This window comes from Oryzias latipes, chromosome 17 (assembly GCF_002234675.1).
Source record: "Oryzias latipes chromosome 17, ASM223467v1".
NCBI classification, from domain to species: Eukaryota; Metazoa; Chordata; class Actinopteri; order Beloniformes; family Adrianichthyidae; genus Oryzias; species Oryzias latipes.
The window spans coordinates 28,482,083-28,497,789 of record NC_019875.2 but is presented as its reverse complement, the minus strand read 5'-3'; the positions used below and the strand labels follow the sequence as shown (position 1 = coordinate 28,497,789).

The 15,707-nt window shown below is 38.9% G+C and overlaps 1 protein-coding gene across 2 annotated transcripts; it reads left to right on the top strand.

Annotated features, from left to right (window-relative positions):
• The first annotated feature begins 508 nt into the window (after window positions 1-508).
• abhd3 (abhydrolase domain containing 3) lies at window positions 509-14,720 on the top strand. Of its 2 annotated transcripts, XM_023965228.1 has the most exons (9): window positions 509-780; window positions 2,872-3,035; window positions 4,252-4,434; window positions 6,782-6,827; window positions 9,173-9,285; window positions 9,527-9,700; window positions 9,817-9,865; window positions 9,954-10,119; window positions 11,729-14,720. In XM_023965228.1, the coding sequence occupies exons 1-9, from the start codon at window positions 619-621 to the stop codon at window positions 11,908-11,910; spliced, it is 1,239 nt and encodes a 412-aa protein (XP_023820996.1). In that variant the 5' UTR covers window positions 509-618; the 3' UTR covers window positions 11,911-14,720. The 2 variants fall into 2 exon arrangements, with proteins under 2 accessions (XP_023820996.1, XP_023820997.1); XM_023965229.1 differs by lacking the exon at window positions 4,252-4,434.
• The last annotated feature ends 987 nt before the right edge of the window (window positions 14,721-15,707 follow it).

Here is a 15,707-nt window from a genome sequence, read left to right as displayed (position 1 = left end):
GAAATAATTTACCTTATTACTTATCTTTTATGGAACTAAACTGCTGAAATTTTGCATTGTAGATTTATTTTTTTATTCAAAAACAAACCAAGTTAGGGTGAGCAAACATTTAAAATATATAATATATATATATAATAAATATAAAATAAAATACAACAAAAAACCGGTAAGGACAACAATTTAAAATAAGAATTGTTAACAAGAGTTTTTGACATATTTTGATAAATTACTGTAGTTTTCTTGTTTTTGTTTGACATGTGTTTAAGACACTTCAAATAATCAGAAAAATAGATCAAAAAGATACTAAACAAAGGGCATACGTTTTTCCCATTTGCATAAAAGACGTTTATTTACTGTATCTGTGATCAAACCATGCATGTGCAGATTTTTCCTTCACATGCACGTGCCGCTTACAGCCTGCAGGGGGCCTCAGAGTGACCTTAAGAAGGAGGTCGCCATTGAATGCCGGCTGACGAGCGCCCCCTCTCGGTGGACTGTGTAATAATAAAAAAAAACCTCCCTCCTCCTTGTGTCCGTAGAGGGCTGGCAGGCAGACACAGCAGAAATCCAGGCGAGCCGGCCGCTGTCCTTGCAGTAGAAGATCACAGGGACCTTGCAATGATCTCGCTGGACCTTAATTTTAACATTTTGACCAGAGACCTGTCACATTATTTGGAGAATCAGGTGAAAGTGGGGCTGTTCGGCTCGGGAGTGGGGCTGTCACTAGTGTTGGGGTTTAGCGCAGCGTACACCTGCTACTATTTGATTTCCGTTGCAAGGGTAAGTTTGCTTTTTATTGTAACAAAAAGGCTCCTTTTCTCTCTCTCTTCTATCCTTCACTGAAAACCGGAGTTTTCAAGGTCTGTCCTCTGTAGTGAGTGATGACAGTGATGCGTTCACTGACCGAGCTCCAGATCAGGCTGCATCTGCCGGCCGGCAGGCTGCACATTATTCAGCGCTTTCTCTCCCCCCCTCTCTCTCTCTCCCCCCTCATCTCTGATATTATTATGTCGATCCTCCTGTCAGTGTTTTAGTTTCCATCTTGTCATGTTGGGTGCAGGAGGTGGTCTCACCAGCAGGCCAACACTTCAGTGCTTGCAGGCAGAAATGCTGCTTCAAGGGTTTTATGTAATGCATGCTGCTGAGCTGCCGTGTCATGCATTCAGTCAGCATTTCAGGCTCACTACTTAGTACTTTTACATATTAAAATAATCACTTTAAGCCTCATGTTGGCCTGTTTAAGTGGAAATAAGGTTCAATGTTGAAGTTTGTGGTCTTTAAAGCTCATTTTGTGCAGCTGTGATGATTTAATTAAAAAGGAAATGCTTTAAAAAAGGACCGAGTAGAATAAAGATTTCATTAATAACCACCCCCAATTTTCCTATATTTTGTGCATACATTATTACATAGTAAACATACAGTGATTATTTGCATAAACACAACAGATTTAAGGAAGAAAGGCATCAAAACAACTTTACAACGTCATGATTGTCCGTATGTTGTCCCATTCAACTTTTCTAATTTATCTGATTTTCAGTTTGTACTTAAAAATAGGATAAAATTTGTAATCATTTTGATATTTTCCTCCATTTTATTCCACAACCTCACTCCAATGCGCAAACTGTTTGTGTTACACAAAGTTGTTAGATGTCCCTTTTTTCTAAGTAAATATTCTCCTTTTTCATTTTTTGGTATGTTCTGTGGAAGAAGTTTTTCAGCTTTATCAAATATTTGCATGCATTTTATTACATCTATAACCTTTATTTAGTTTTGATTATACAATAAAAGGCTGCTGAGTTCATAATAACCACTTCATAAGTTATTCTTATGGCTCATTTTATGACATTTATTGTGCCTGTGGGATGTTTCGTAGGTGTTTCCCCATACCTCACTGAAATAATGGAGGTACTAGTGCACAAAATAATAAATACAAATAATCATAACTGAGAAAATATTTAACCTGGATGTTTTTTACCTTACGTTATGGTCAGTTACAATACTTAGGACTGATTATGTAGTGATAAATACAGGATTTATAAACATCTTATACAACTATACATGAATACAATTAATTATTCAAAAAAAGATGTTGTAAAATATGTATGATTCTTTTTGCAAAAAGAAATCACAAAATTTTTGTGAAACTGAACATAGACTGATAATAATTCCATATTGATAATAATTCCAGTCTGTTGTTAACTGCTCTTTTGTGTCTCTGTAAGTAATTATTATTATCTGCTCAACATGTAAAAAGTATGTATAAATTTCATACAATTAAAAGTGGGAACTCAGACAATTTCCTGATATCTTTCCATTTCATTTTGTGTTTGAAAATAAACAGAAATCAATCAAATCAAAATGTCGAGTCTGAATCGAGTGTGAGCCCTGAAAAGACGCCGGATGATGTGTGTCTGCAGGAAGTAAAAAGGCTTACCGTAAATTGCAAACTCAAAGAAGCTCGAAAAAAGAACATATTTTGAAACAACTGCAGCAGATTAGATGCGTATTATTAAATGTGAACTGTCAATTTAGTCAAAGCGTTTCTTGAGAAGATATACTTTTAAATGAACGCAGCTTTTTCAAGTAAGAATAATGAGCAATTGTAAAAGTTTTGAAAATATGGATAGCTTAAAGTCCACAAAGGGCTTAGAAAGAATATATTTTCATAGCTGAAATCCAGCTGAACTGACTGAGGCAGCTGAAGCTCTTTGTAAGTTTATATCTATAGGAAATATTCAAATATACAATGCTGTCACAGCATGGATCCTTAAAGAGCTGACAATTTGGAAAATCGGCTAAAAGAAGCCAATACCATGCAAATTAAAAAAACAAGGCAATTTGAGAGTAGTGATGTGAGTTTTGACCCCACAGAAACCTCAGCTTATCTCCGGAGGTAAGAAGTTCTACCAGTTTCTGCGGGAACAATGTCCGGTGGTGTCAGAGACGTACTACCCGACCTTTTGGTGCTGGGAGAGCCGCATCCAGACTCTGCTTCGGCCGTTTGTCACGGCCAAACCTGGAGTCGTCTACAGAAAGTAAGTCCTCGTGTTCAGCTCTTCCTTCACACAACGCGCCGATGATTTAGTCAGCGTTCTTGGAACAAATAGAGGAAATTCCACATTTATTTGATGTACTTGGAGTACAAAAAACTCTTTTCACTTAATTTTCTTTTAGTTTTTTAACTGCCAGTATTACAGTTTGTTTTGTAGCAAGGCACAGTATTTACAGATTTTTCCTTTGTCTTCATTGTCCTTTTAATGTTTATTTTTAACCTTTGTCTTGTAAAGTGTCCTTGGATGTCATGAAAGGCGCTTTAAATAAAATGGATTATTATTACTATTATCATATAAATTATTTTCCATAAAACCTACGGAGGTTAAAAACAGGTTTCCATTACTTTATGAAGGCTTTTGCCAAGGACCTTCACAGTGACTCTGCGGTTGATGGTCTCCTTTGCCAAGGACACTTATGTTCCCATAATGCACAGCGAGCGGAGCCACATTTGTGCAAATCCTCATGATCAGTCCTGGAGAAAGTGGTGGTCACTTTCATTGCACCTATCCCGTTTTCTCAAGGGACTGTTTGACCACCGACAACCTCACTGGGTAATGAAGTGAACCAGTGGTTTACCCAAAGAAACAGACAAAAAGAAACAAAAAAACAACGCTCTTCTTTGCCGTATAAGCTGTCTGGATGAAATTCTGTTCACCTTGTTGTCCGAGAGGATTAGTTGCACGTCCAATCCCACTTTGTACTCCCTGTTCTCAGAAGCTGTCCTCCTTTTTTCTGAAGTCTCTGCTTCGGTTTACATTTCACGGGGTTCTGAAATTTCACGCTGATGTCTTTGCCGCAGACTAGCTAACGATCTGGAGCTTGCAGGATTGGGTTTAAAAGGCACCGGGACAGAACCGTCTACGCTTGTGGTCTGACTGATCGTGACAATCTGCTAAAAATCTCCCTTCCTCTGATGATGACCACGATGCAAGTCAGAGAGCTGATGAACGGGTTCAATTCCTCAGGGTGTCATGGATGCTACAAAGTCTTTACTTCAACACGGACACTGAGTCAAACAGAAAAAGACATCTGCGATGCATCAAATCTGAACCCTCAAAGGAATTTGCGATATTTCTCATCAGTGTGGTGCTTTTCTGTTTTTCTGAATTAGAAAAAAGGAAGTGCCTGAAATGCATGTAGGTAGGTCCATTTTAGAAAGAGCCACACCGCTGAGCTGTGTCCCACTCATCTCCGCAGCGAGCTTATTAAGGCAGCAGATGGAGGGCAGATATCTGTGGATTGGTTTGACAACGACGAGAGCCTCTCTCATCCCAATCCCGCCACCAGGCCCACTGTCCTCCTCCTCCCGGGTCTGACCGGCACCAGCAGAGAGTCCTACATCTTGCACATGGTTCAGCAGAGCCGCGATCTGGGTTATAGGTGGGTGGTCTTGGTTGCAAACCCTGGCTGACGTCCAGGATATAATAGACATTCAGGGCACTGAGTCACAGGCTGTGAGCCCTCTCATGTTCCACTTTCTCTTCTTTGCAGAATACTAATTTTCTTGCATCAAAGACAAAACACCTTCGTAATTATGTAAATGTTTGGGTTCTGTAGAGCTTTTGTGCATTTTAATGACGTGCAAAGCATGAGGTTATTTCAGGTAACAGAGCAGCCAGCTTAGCTCTTTGTTCAAGAGTTGCAACAGCTTTAAGTGTTGCAAAGGAAGCCAGTCCCCCCCCCCCCCCCCCCCGTGTTCCTGCCGTCTCCAACACGTTCCGTTGGTCTTTCCCTCACCCGGATTTGTGACGGCGTGGCGAGGGAGCGGGCACACTCAGCATCTTCCAATCCTCACCCTCGTCCGTGTAGCTTAATTAATTACAGCTTATCCCAGTGCAAGCTTTGCAGCTTACATCCGACCGGCTTCCTTCATGCTCTGCTGCAAAGTGTGCTTGAGCACCCCGCGGCTGACCGCTTCCCCCCTGGTCCAAACTGCTGAGCCACACAGGTAAAACGGCCGGTCTGACTCCACCGGATAATTGATGAGATGAAAGGCAGGAGGAGATTTCAAACCATTAACTTCTGGCTTTAGATGTTTGAACATTAGTTTACGTCTTTGTCAAATGCAACTGAAGATATTTACATTTTTTGTATTGAAAACATTTGACATTTATGACAACATTTTGTGGAGATTTGAATTTTTTTTAGGTAAAAAGTCTCTCTATGAACTCCTATAAAGACAAAAGGGGCATCATAAGCAATAATAATAAGGCTTAAATCATAGAAGGGTGAAGTTACAACTTTTTATGAGTTCTCACACACAGGCATCATTTAAGATTCTTTGTTGTTATATTTACGAAATGGTTTAATTTAAAATAATTGTGTGTTTAGCTAATTTAAAGCCACATGCATTTTTTTTAATCATTTCTAATTTGGACTAGTTTCTGTTGTTTTTAACATGTTCTTGTATTTCTCTGAAGGACATATAATAGGAAAATTAAGCATAAATCTGCATTTCTGGGTCGTTATTATTCAAATTGTACATCAGGAGCAGACAAAAAAAATAGCTGTCAGAAAAAAAATGTATTTGTGACACAGATAAACACTCGGTGAGGCCTGAAGCGCTCTGCTCCGCTGCATTCTGATGCTTCCAATACAAGTAGATCCGTTTTTGTTTTACTCGTCTGAGCTGGAATCCGGATCAAAACGGTTCGACTGGAAATATTAGGTTGGGGGGTGCGAGGGGCTGTAAGCTAGCAGGAGAGCTCGTAAACAGATGAGTGACGGGAAGTGGTGGCGGAGTTGCTCCGTGCCAACAGTGCCAAAATTTGGGTGAATTTCTAATGAACCACTGCCGAAAACGACAGGTTTTTTGGGGATTTTGGTTCAAAATGGCATCATCAAAGTTGAAACGACTGGAAACGTTTTGAAAATAGATCAAAAGCGCAATTTAAAATATCTTATTGCAGCCGATATAAGACCAAACAGACGTACATGTAACTTTTAATTAAGCAAAAAAAAAACGTATTTTCAGACAATTAATTAATCCTGATTATCAACATCAGTCTTTTTTTTTAAAAGGGAAGGACATCACAATTTAAAGAAATCTCACCAAGACAAATACTACTAGTACTACTTTCCTTTCTTTTTTTTAAAGAAAGGACATTTTTTCCAGAGAGTTTGCTTCAGTTTCCCACATTTGCTAGAGAAATCCCAAACATTTTCCAGGATTAACGCATGTGACCGTTACATCTCCATGGCTTCACGAACGTTTAAACCTGCAGCTGCCCAAATTAAGAGTTGCAAAAAAAAAAAAAACTGAATCGTAAGACAGTAAAAAGAAAAATTGTCTATCCTGCAAGAAAAATAATCTTATCAAGAAAGTTTTTCAAAAGCAAAACATGTCCTATTGACAAGAATTGTTTTCTTAAAATAAGAATTCTTGGGGTTTTTCTTTCCCTATTGACAGATTTCTTTGCTTTTCTGAAAAAAAAAAAGAAATCTGATAAGGGTCAGAGTTTTTGGCTTATTTCTAAAGCCGAATGTTTTTGGAGTGTGAGCTTTGCCTTCCTTTATGTCAAAAAGTTTGCTTTTCTTTATCTTATTATTGTTTTTCTACAATTTTAACCTGAAATCCCACTGTAGCTAGAAAGCAAAATAAAAGCTGTGATTGTTTCCATTTGAATGTATAAAAGTTCTTCAACATTTTTCATTTAAATGTTGCCCGATGAAATGAACATGAAAATGATTATACATTTAATATTTGTATTTGTTTTGTGTATTTCAGGTGTGTGGTTTTCAATAACAGAGGGGTTTCTGGTGAAACACTCCTGGTAAGGTTTCTGAATGTGACGTATTCCTGAGAGTCTCCCTATTTTTGTGACTATTCCCTTTTGTTTTAAATTCACAAAGACAAGCCTGCATGTCTGTTATGAAGCTCTCTCGGGCTTTTTGCTGCACTTGTGTCATGAAGGTCCAGGGGAACCCGGCGTGGAGGGAGCAGGAACGGCGTTGTTGCACTACAGGGATTCAGTTTTGAGCACAGACTTTTATTTTTAATGCAGGACAATGACCAAAGCAAACTCGTACTGTTCTGACATCGGCTTTAATTTGGCCTTTTTTTTTTTTTACCCTCCAACAAAGGAGGCCCGTTGTCACTGAGCTGCCTCTTCGAACGTCTTCTCCTGCAGAACAGACACTCCCTTTGTCAGTATGACCCTAATTTACCTTTCGTACCGTGGGCACCAGACACAATCCTTGGTGGGTGGTGGTTTGTTGATAGTTTGTGTCAGTGGCTTCATTTGCTCTATGATTTAAAAAAAACCCTCTGAACAGGCTTGTATGCAGTTGTGTGTCTTTCATTCTTCAGCTGAGAATGTGGACAGAGTCAGAGCAGAGAGCTCAGCCCCTGTGCCCATCTGTGGCTGTTCTCCGTGGGAGCCAATGTCCTCCATTGTTTGGATTGGCCAGTGCGTTCAGACGTCCTGTTGTGTTCAAGGCCCCCAAGTTCATGTCAAGACACCGTTTTATCGCCTTCATAGGAGTTATTTGTATATTTCTAAAACACGTTAACATCTGGAGAGGAAATAGCAACAATAAAAAAAGGTTTGTGCGAGTTTGTGCTTAAATTCAAACTTAGAAGAGCTTTTTGGAGAAAGCTTTAGTGGGAGAACTTTGTCCTGTTTCTGGTAGACTTTTATTTTTTAGGTCGTTGATGGGTTTATAAAGGAAAAACAACAGTAATCTAAAATGAAAACTTTTCATAGACTTTTGCTTCTTATGCAAATTTCTTCTTCTTCAAAAAAAAAGTTATTTTGTTCATTTTTTCCCTTATTTAACATAATGAAGATTTAAAAATTCAATAAACAATAGAATAAACTTAAAGCTGCAACACAGAGTGATTTCATTAAAAGATTTGGCCAAAGGGCTAAAAAAGTCTAAGTAACTTTCAGTGCACCTGACCTACCTAACACACTGACCTATCCCGTCCGCTCCACCCTACACAAATCCACTGATGTCTCTTTTTAGCCGGACAAGCCACCACAATGCAAAAAGATGTAGCCAAAAAAGGAAAAAGACGAGACGAAAATCACTGGAAAGTAGTTAAATGATGTCCATGCATTAATCCATTTTTACTTAACAAAAAGTCTTATAATAAGAAATCCACACAAGCATTCAAAAAGGGAAAATACTGTTAGAAAGGAATAATTCAAAGTAAATGTTATTCAGCCCAATAATTAGAATCTGTTGCTTTAGTTCAAAGCAAATTGTTTCCATATATTTTAGAGTTTTTACAAACCTACCAGTAATTGTGGTTCATTTTGCTTACAGCGACAAAAAACTAGTGTAATCAGTGGAAAAGATTCATTTTAGAACAAAAATGTGAACAAAAATGAGAATCCTTTCATTTTTCCATCTTAATAAGTCATCATAAAAACTCAAACTAGCACTTATTCTTAGAACAAGGATGGCAATTTTTGTTTTCAAAGTAATAAAAAAAATCTCAGTCTAACTTGCCAACATTTCTTGAACTTTGACATAACATTAAAATTTAACAAATGATTAAAGTGAAATTTGAGTTTCTTTGAGTCTTAAATTAAGTTTTTCCTTCGTCAAGAGTATGTAGCAAAAAGATTTGGACTTATTTTAATAATAATCTCCTTGTTTCTAGATCTGAGCTCTCATTGAGAGAAATACATTTTGCAGATTTTTAGAAAGGCTCGGAAAGGTGCAGAGCAAAGAAAAGTTAAAACAACGTATTTTAAACTACATAAAAGGTTTTTAAATCTTTGCAAGTATCACATGGTTGGCAGTGTGCCGCTTACTGAATTTTTTCTTTTCTTTTTCGTGCCATTTTGTAAACCCTAGAGATGGTTGTGGGTGAAAATCCCAGTGGATCAACAGTTTCCCGTGTGGCACCAACAATCTTGCCACGTTCAAAGTCCCTTCAATCACCTTTGTTCCCCGTTCTGATGCTCAGTGTGAACTGCAGCAGATCGTCCTGACCGTGTCTACGAGCCTAAATGCTTTGAGTTGCTGCCGTGTGATTGGCTGATTAGAAATGTGGGTAAACGAGCAGGTGTGCCCACTTAAGTGTCCACTAAGTGTCCATACACGAGTACGTAAAGATGTCCTGAGTCTTGTGGTGATGACTAATGAAGGGTTTCGTGTTTGTCAGACCCCGAGGACCTACTGTGCAGCCAACACCGAGGACCTGGAGATTGTTATTGAGCACGTCCAGAGAAGCTATGCGGCTGCTCCAATCATGGCTGCTGGCGTCTCCATGGGGGGGTACTTACAGCTTTCAGCACCTTCTCCAACTTTCTTACCGAGGCTTTGCATAGAACCTGACTTTATTAGTAAATTGACTCTTTCTCTAAAAGCCGGTCAGGTCAAAATAGGTACTTAAAATTTAAGTGTTGCATGCCAAAGAATGATTTTTTTATTTATTACACAACACTAATCCCTACAATTGAGGGATTGGTCTGAAGTGGATTCTCCCCCGTCTGTCCCTTTCTCTCTCGTCGTTCAGGATGATGCTGGCCAACTATTTGGGGCGCAAGGGCAGAGAAACCTGCCTACAGGGGGTTGTGGTCTTCTCAGCGGGCTGGGATGTGTTTGAGTGCACAGCTTCATTGGAAAAACCCCTGGATCGCTTCCTCTTCAACTCCTACCTCACCAGCTGCCTACAGGCCTCTGTGCACAGGTCAGCCAGAGCAGGATTACCACCATCCTGCTGCTAGCACACAAACTGCTTTTGCAAGGGGGGTTTAGAAGGAAATGAGTTAACTGAAACAGTTTCATGACTGATCTTTTCTGCAGACACAGACCAGTGCTTGAAAAGTGTTACGACATTGATCATGTCATGAAGGTAAAGTTGCCTACCGGAGATCGCGCTCTTTAACCCCGAAAGGCAAAAGCAGAAGTGAGAAGGGGTTTTCTCTTTTGTCTCCCTTCAGGCTCGGACCATCCGAGAGTTTGATGAGAGGTTCACCTCCATCATGTTTGGCTACCGCACCAACGAAGACTACTACCACGATGCCAGTCCCGTCCACAAGCTGAAATCTGTGCAGGTGCCAATGCTCTGTCTGAACGCTGCTGATGACGTCTTTTCTCCATCGCACGGTGAGTCGGCTGGACCAAACTTTATTTAGCAGTCTACCAATAGTTTTAATAGATAGTTAGAAGTGCACAAAGTGGTTTGGTATACTTAAAATAATATCGAAAAATGATAAATTGTTATAAAAGAAGGCCCACTGCTGCTTTACGCCCTCTCCCTTTTCTGCCTTCGCCATCCTGATCAGAGCTGCACAGGAAGAATCCATAAAAGAAAAACTACTTTTTCCAAAATGGCGTCTTTACTGTTGGTTTTATCTCCATAGCAACCTTTTTATGTTTCGGTTGCCTGGGAGTGACGAACAGTTCCGTGTAATTTTTGGGAGAATCTCCCAAAGTAAACTTTTGGATTTCCTTGGCAACAGAGGTTTTGTGTTATAATATTTTCATATTTTCATTTTGTTCAGCTTCATTTGTTATTATTTTGGTTTTTTTACAACATTCTAGCAAAATATGTGCGAGCAATGGGGGAACGATTAGAACTTTAAAGCCAAAATTTCCCCCCGAATAGCCTCCCAATGATGCTGGAGGAGTTAGGAGGTCATAGATTGAAGTAAAAATCACATCAACAAATCACTCAACGCACAGACATCTTAAAGATCACAACGACAACTAAAAGAGCAAAACAAATGTTTAAAAAACAGCATTACATTTTAGAAAACTAAACACATTTTCAGAAACAAAAATGAAATGTTAGAAAAATGAAACACAATGAGAAAACGGAAACGGTAGGTACTATGGAACATCCCTGATTGGATGACGGTATCCAGTATCGCTTCCTGCCTAACAACTTTTTGATTGAAATGATGGATAAACATCATCAACTAATCAGCGATGGTCCATGATACCTACCTTTTTCCGCTTTCTGGGAAAAAAAGGAAAAAAGAAAGCTCAAATAAGCTTCCGGATCCTATTGATACCTAAGGATTCTTAATTCCGTCTGATAAAAGTCATGAACCAGATAATAAATCAATCAATCATGTAATAAAATGGCTTCGGTAGAACAGGGGTGAGATTATATAAGTTCGCTTCCTTCCACTCCCTTTCAAGCAATCTTTAATTTTATGTCTAATAATTTACAGAAATCAAAACTATTTTCCCCCCATATTGTGGGAAAAATGTAAAAATTGCAAACATTTCAGACTTTCCCATCAACGTCCCTGGATTCATGTGCTTTAGTTTAGTTTCTTTGGTGCCCAATATTCATTTTCGCCGCTTACTAGAGATGCATTCAGATTTTAATGAATTTTTGAGAAATATTTCCACAAACACGCAGAAAGAAACAAAGAAAAATAAAGAAAGGATTGCAAAATCAATCGTGCTCTTGCTTTGGGACAGAATGATAAATTGGTAAAATCCTGAGAAACAAAAATTAAACATCAAGGGCACACAGATTCAAATAATCAATTTTAGACATCCACAGACTTGGTTTCTACTAAAACTCCTTATAACTTGTCATAAATGCTGTGTAATCTTCATCTGTGAGGAAGACGCACAACAATCTTGTCCAAGTGAATCGTCTGTTTTGTTTTACCGCATATTTCATGTATGTATGCTGATATGTTTAATTGCTGCGCCTCAAAATTACTACAAAAGATGTAAACATTTTGTTTTGAAGCCATTCCAGTGGAGGCAGTGAAGCAGAACCCCAACCTGGCCCTGCTCATCACCTGTCACGGCGGCCATATTGGTTTCCTGGAGGGTCTGTGGCCGCGCCATAGCACTTATATGGACCGAGTCTTCAAGCAGTTTGCAAAGGCGGTCTTTGAAAAAGGAAACCAACTCAAAGACCTCTTGTGATGAAAGAACTCGCCTTTGGTGTTCCTTCATTTTCCTCTTCCCTCATTCCAACTTCTGCTCCATCAAATTCTGCTCATCGTCTCTCCACATTAGGATATTTCTTCATTCCAAACTTTATCGCTTTTTCTCTATGGAAATTATTGTTTTTGGTTTTTTTTGCTTTTCTTTTGTTTGGACCACAAAAAGACCTGGAAACATCTGAGTTACAGCCACCATGAGGTCTGCTTTAGGTTACTAGATTTCAAAGAGCATGGGTCCAAAGCTCTCTTTGACATCACCTTAACTTTGGATCAACTCCATGTGTAGGAAAAGGACGCCAATCTACCCACAATTCCTTGTCATTTCTGCATTATAAAGTGGCACATTATGACTTTGTGTATTTAATTCCACTGACAGACATTATTACAGTCAAAACAGAAAAAACACTACTGCAGGAAGTAAAAAAGACCATGTGACTCTAAGCATGACACATCTAGACTGTTAGTTTGCTGGAGCGCATGTTGGTTTTCCCCCTTTTTAGTCTTACAAAAAAACAAAACATGCACAGATCAAACCTTAGAAAGAACCGGATTAGAACTTCAGAGCAAAGTCTGCTGAAGGACTCCCACTCTGATGCTGTTTTTAGGCCAAATAGAAAAACTGCGTTGTTTTCTATGACAGTTTCCGCAGAGTGGCAGGAGTTTTTTAGAAACAGTTTGGAGCCGGATGCTGGCTCAGACCGGGTTGTGGCCCGCCCAGCGTGTTTTTTCTTTTCCTGATTCATGGTGATTTGAATAAAGAAATACTCAGAAATGCAATTTTAAGCGGAATCTTCTTTATACATGTCCCCCAATCATCAGAGAAAATGCCACAGGTACATGTTAAAAACACCATTTTCATTGCAGTGGTTCTGTATGTGTGGTCCGTTCCATCGTGCACAAGCTCATAGACCTTCATTTTTCCTGAACCCAGAGAGGAAAGCAAAGTAGGTCTCATTCAGTTTAAAAATATCCCTGGGTTGGAGCAGGTCTGCATACCTGATATTAATACTGGACCTCTAATTAAATCAAGATTGTAGATGGAATAGTGACTTCTAGCTTTTCATTGGTTGTTTTTTTTGTATTAATTGAGATCCATCCATTCTTTTTGTGTCCATTTCCTCTACAATAAGCAAAAGGTGCATCCTTTCTCCTTTTAGACTCATTGAACATATGTTGTGTTGAATTTGTCGTTTTTGTGTGGAATTGGTGGTGCAGGACCCAAATATAGGAAACTAGGCTTTATGTCAGAAACTTGAACATCAGATTAAGTTTTATCTTGACAAAACCCCTGGAGAAACAAAAGGACTGACAAACATATGATAATGAAACTCCAGCGAAAAAAAGTATTTTTGGTCTTTTTAACATCTTGTGGCATTTTTCTGATGGAGGGCATATATAAAGAAATGTGACCTACACATTGCATTTCTGAGTATTTATTTATTCAACTAATTGTGAATCAGGAGCAGACAAAAAAAAATGCCGTAGGAAAAAGATCGGATTTGTGACGTGGAAAATACACGCAATGTACAAATGGCTTAGGACCAAATGAAGCTACGATGTGAAAAAGAGATGAACAACAGTGTCCTGTTTTGCAATCATTTTTAGCTCAAGTCAACACACGAGGATGTGCTGGTTCTTTCTGAAACATCCTGCTGATTTTAGCCCTCAGGGAGTTTCTTTCTTTTATCATTTTCAGCCTCGCTGTTGGTGTCAGAGACTCTCCTAGTTTGTGTCTTCCTCTGTCTGTTCAGTGTAATCACATTGTTTACACATTACAACGTATTTATTTACCTGATAACTCACCGTGTGATGACCTTTTTGACTCCTACTTGCTGTTACATTTGAGGTTACTGCCAGCAGCTGCTCAGCTCCGCCCACCCTCAGGTGTGGAAGAAAGGGAAAGCAGTCACCTGCTTTACTTTCTTCTTTCTGACCTGACTGAACTTTCTTGTCTTCTCCAAAACGTACTATTTAGAGAGTTCTTCTTCTTCTGAGAGCGTTCATCAGGCCTGACAGACACTGCATGTTAGCTGGCTGTAGCTTCACATTTAACACAACGAAGGCGTCATCTCCTCACCAAGAAAGCAAATTAGTTTATGTGTCTTCATTCTTCACAAACCTTTTTATTTTTCACTTTTACCTAACGGTGGATGACGAGACATTTCTTTGTGACAAGGAATGTAAAACTGCACTATTTGAGTTGTTGCGTCCTCTTTTTTTATGCAAAGCGCTGACGTGGCATCCGTGTGAAGGAAGTATCTGAAAGGCAACAATAAAGACCGACCAGGGTTTTTGGTGAAAATGTCGGCAAACAAGAGGAGAAAGTGTGCACTTTAGCTGTTTAAAATGCTATTTTACCGCTCATTAGTGAAACAAAATGTCATTTCCTTCATTTTTGCCTAAAGTGATCAAGGAATGAGTTGAGGCAGACGTGAGGGACGCTCAGACTTTGGTTAATGAGAGGTTTCCACATCCGCTTTTTGTCTTCTTGGTGGGACTTAAGTGCTTGATGAGCGGAGTGTCCATTAGGCAGCATGAGTCTGGTCCTCATGTCCTGAACCTCAACATGACTTTGTAATCTGTAGCACAAAAGACATGTTTGTCTCATGGGATTCAGCTTCTCCTTTTTCTGCATCACCTTAAAAAATAAAAAGATGCACATCATTGGAAAGGTGCAGCAATAAGATTTTAAATTTCAAAACAATCTCTATGGTAGGACGAGTATATTTACATTACTGACCTATGTGTAATATGCTGTATTCATTAAACAATTAAACAAATTCTAAGTCATGTAGCCTCGTGTTCTTATTTCCAATGCCCTTTATGGTATTTAGAGCTGAGGATCATACTAATAATTCAATTTTGAAGACATTTATGATTTTCAATTTGGTTAAAATAATGATTTATTTTCACTTTCCATATTAGTCTCTTTATTGAAAGAGATCCTAAAAGTTTGATTTTATCAATAAAATTGTTATTAATTGCAATAAAAACTAACTTAAGGCAGTTTGTGTACAAGAGAAATACAAAAAAGGACATTTTGATGATACTTTTGTAAATGCAGTTGGACTTTATATAAATGATTCAATATTTTTAACTGCCTTAATGATATTAACTCCTTTATACCTAAATTTATTGAGTTTTCTCTTGTTTTTTTTCTTTCACGTAGATGCTAATGTGAGGTATGTTTGGAGCAGCAGGGGTTTGACGTGTATTTGCATCAAATAGGCAAATAAAAGGAAAAATATATATATATACAAATTGCATGTAAATCTGCCTTTTGGACACGATTGTTGCCCTACAAACAAACAACACTAAAAACAAAGAACAGGAAGTTCCCCATGTGTGAATGCAGTTTGGTTAATGCTCAATCTAAAGGTCAGAAAACCAAAGTTCAACTGCTTTCTGTCCACATTTGTGTCTTTTTCTGGAAAAGAGTGTAAACCTTGGCGGATAAAAACCCATCTGGAAATGCAGCCTTGTCAGACATTTGATAGTCCATCCTGTGAGCCAGCTTTGTGCGTGACCTACGTGTGACTGCTGGGCTGCACGCTCTGGCGTCGCCAGTTTTTTGGTCTCTGGAATTGACTCAATCCACACTCGCCGGCTTAGCTGCTGAGGGGATATGCATCGCTGCAGTGGTGGATGTTATCCATGAAAGGCTAATCCCTCAACCACTCCACTTACCTCCAGTCCAACCCCAATAAAACCCGCAGACAGATGAGCTTACGTTGATGATGATGTACGGATGCCAATGGAGATGTTTCGTTTAAAGTT

Bases quoted from the DNA above. Each gene is read 5' to 3' on its own strand.
- abhd3 (XM_023965228.1), top strand. From the start codon at position 619: ATGATCTCGCTGGACCTTAATTTTAACATTTTGACCAGAGACCTGTCA. The intron at 4,435-6,781 runs GTGGGTGGTCTT...TGTGTATTTCAG, and splicing joins AGCCGCGATCTGGGTTATAG to GTGTGTGGTTTTCAATAACA. The intron at 6,828-9,172 runs GTAAGGTTTCTG...CGTGTTTGTCAG, and splicing joins TTTCTGGTGAAACACTCCTG to ACCCCGAGGACCTACTGTGC.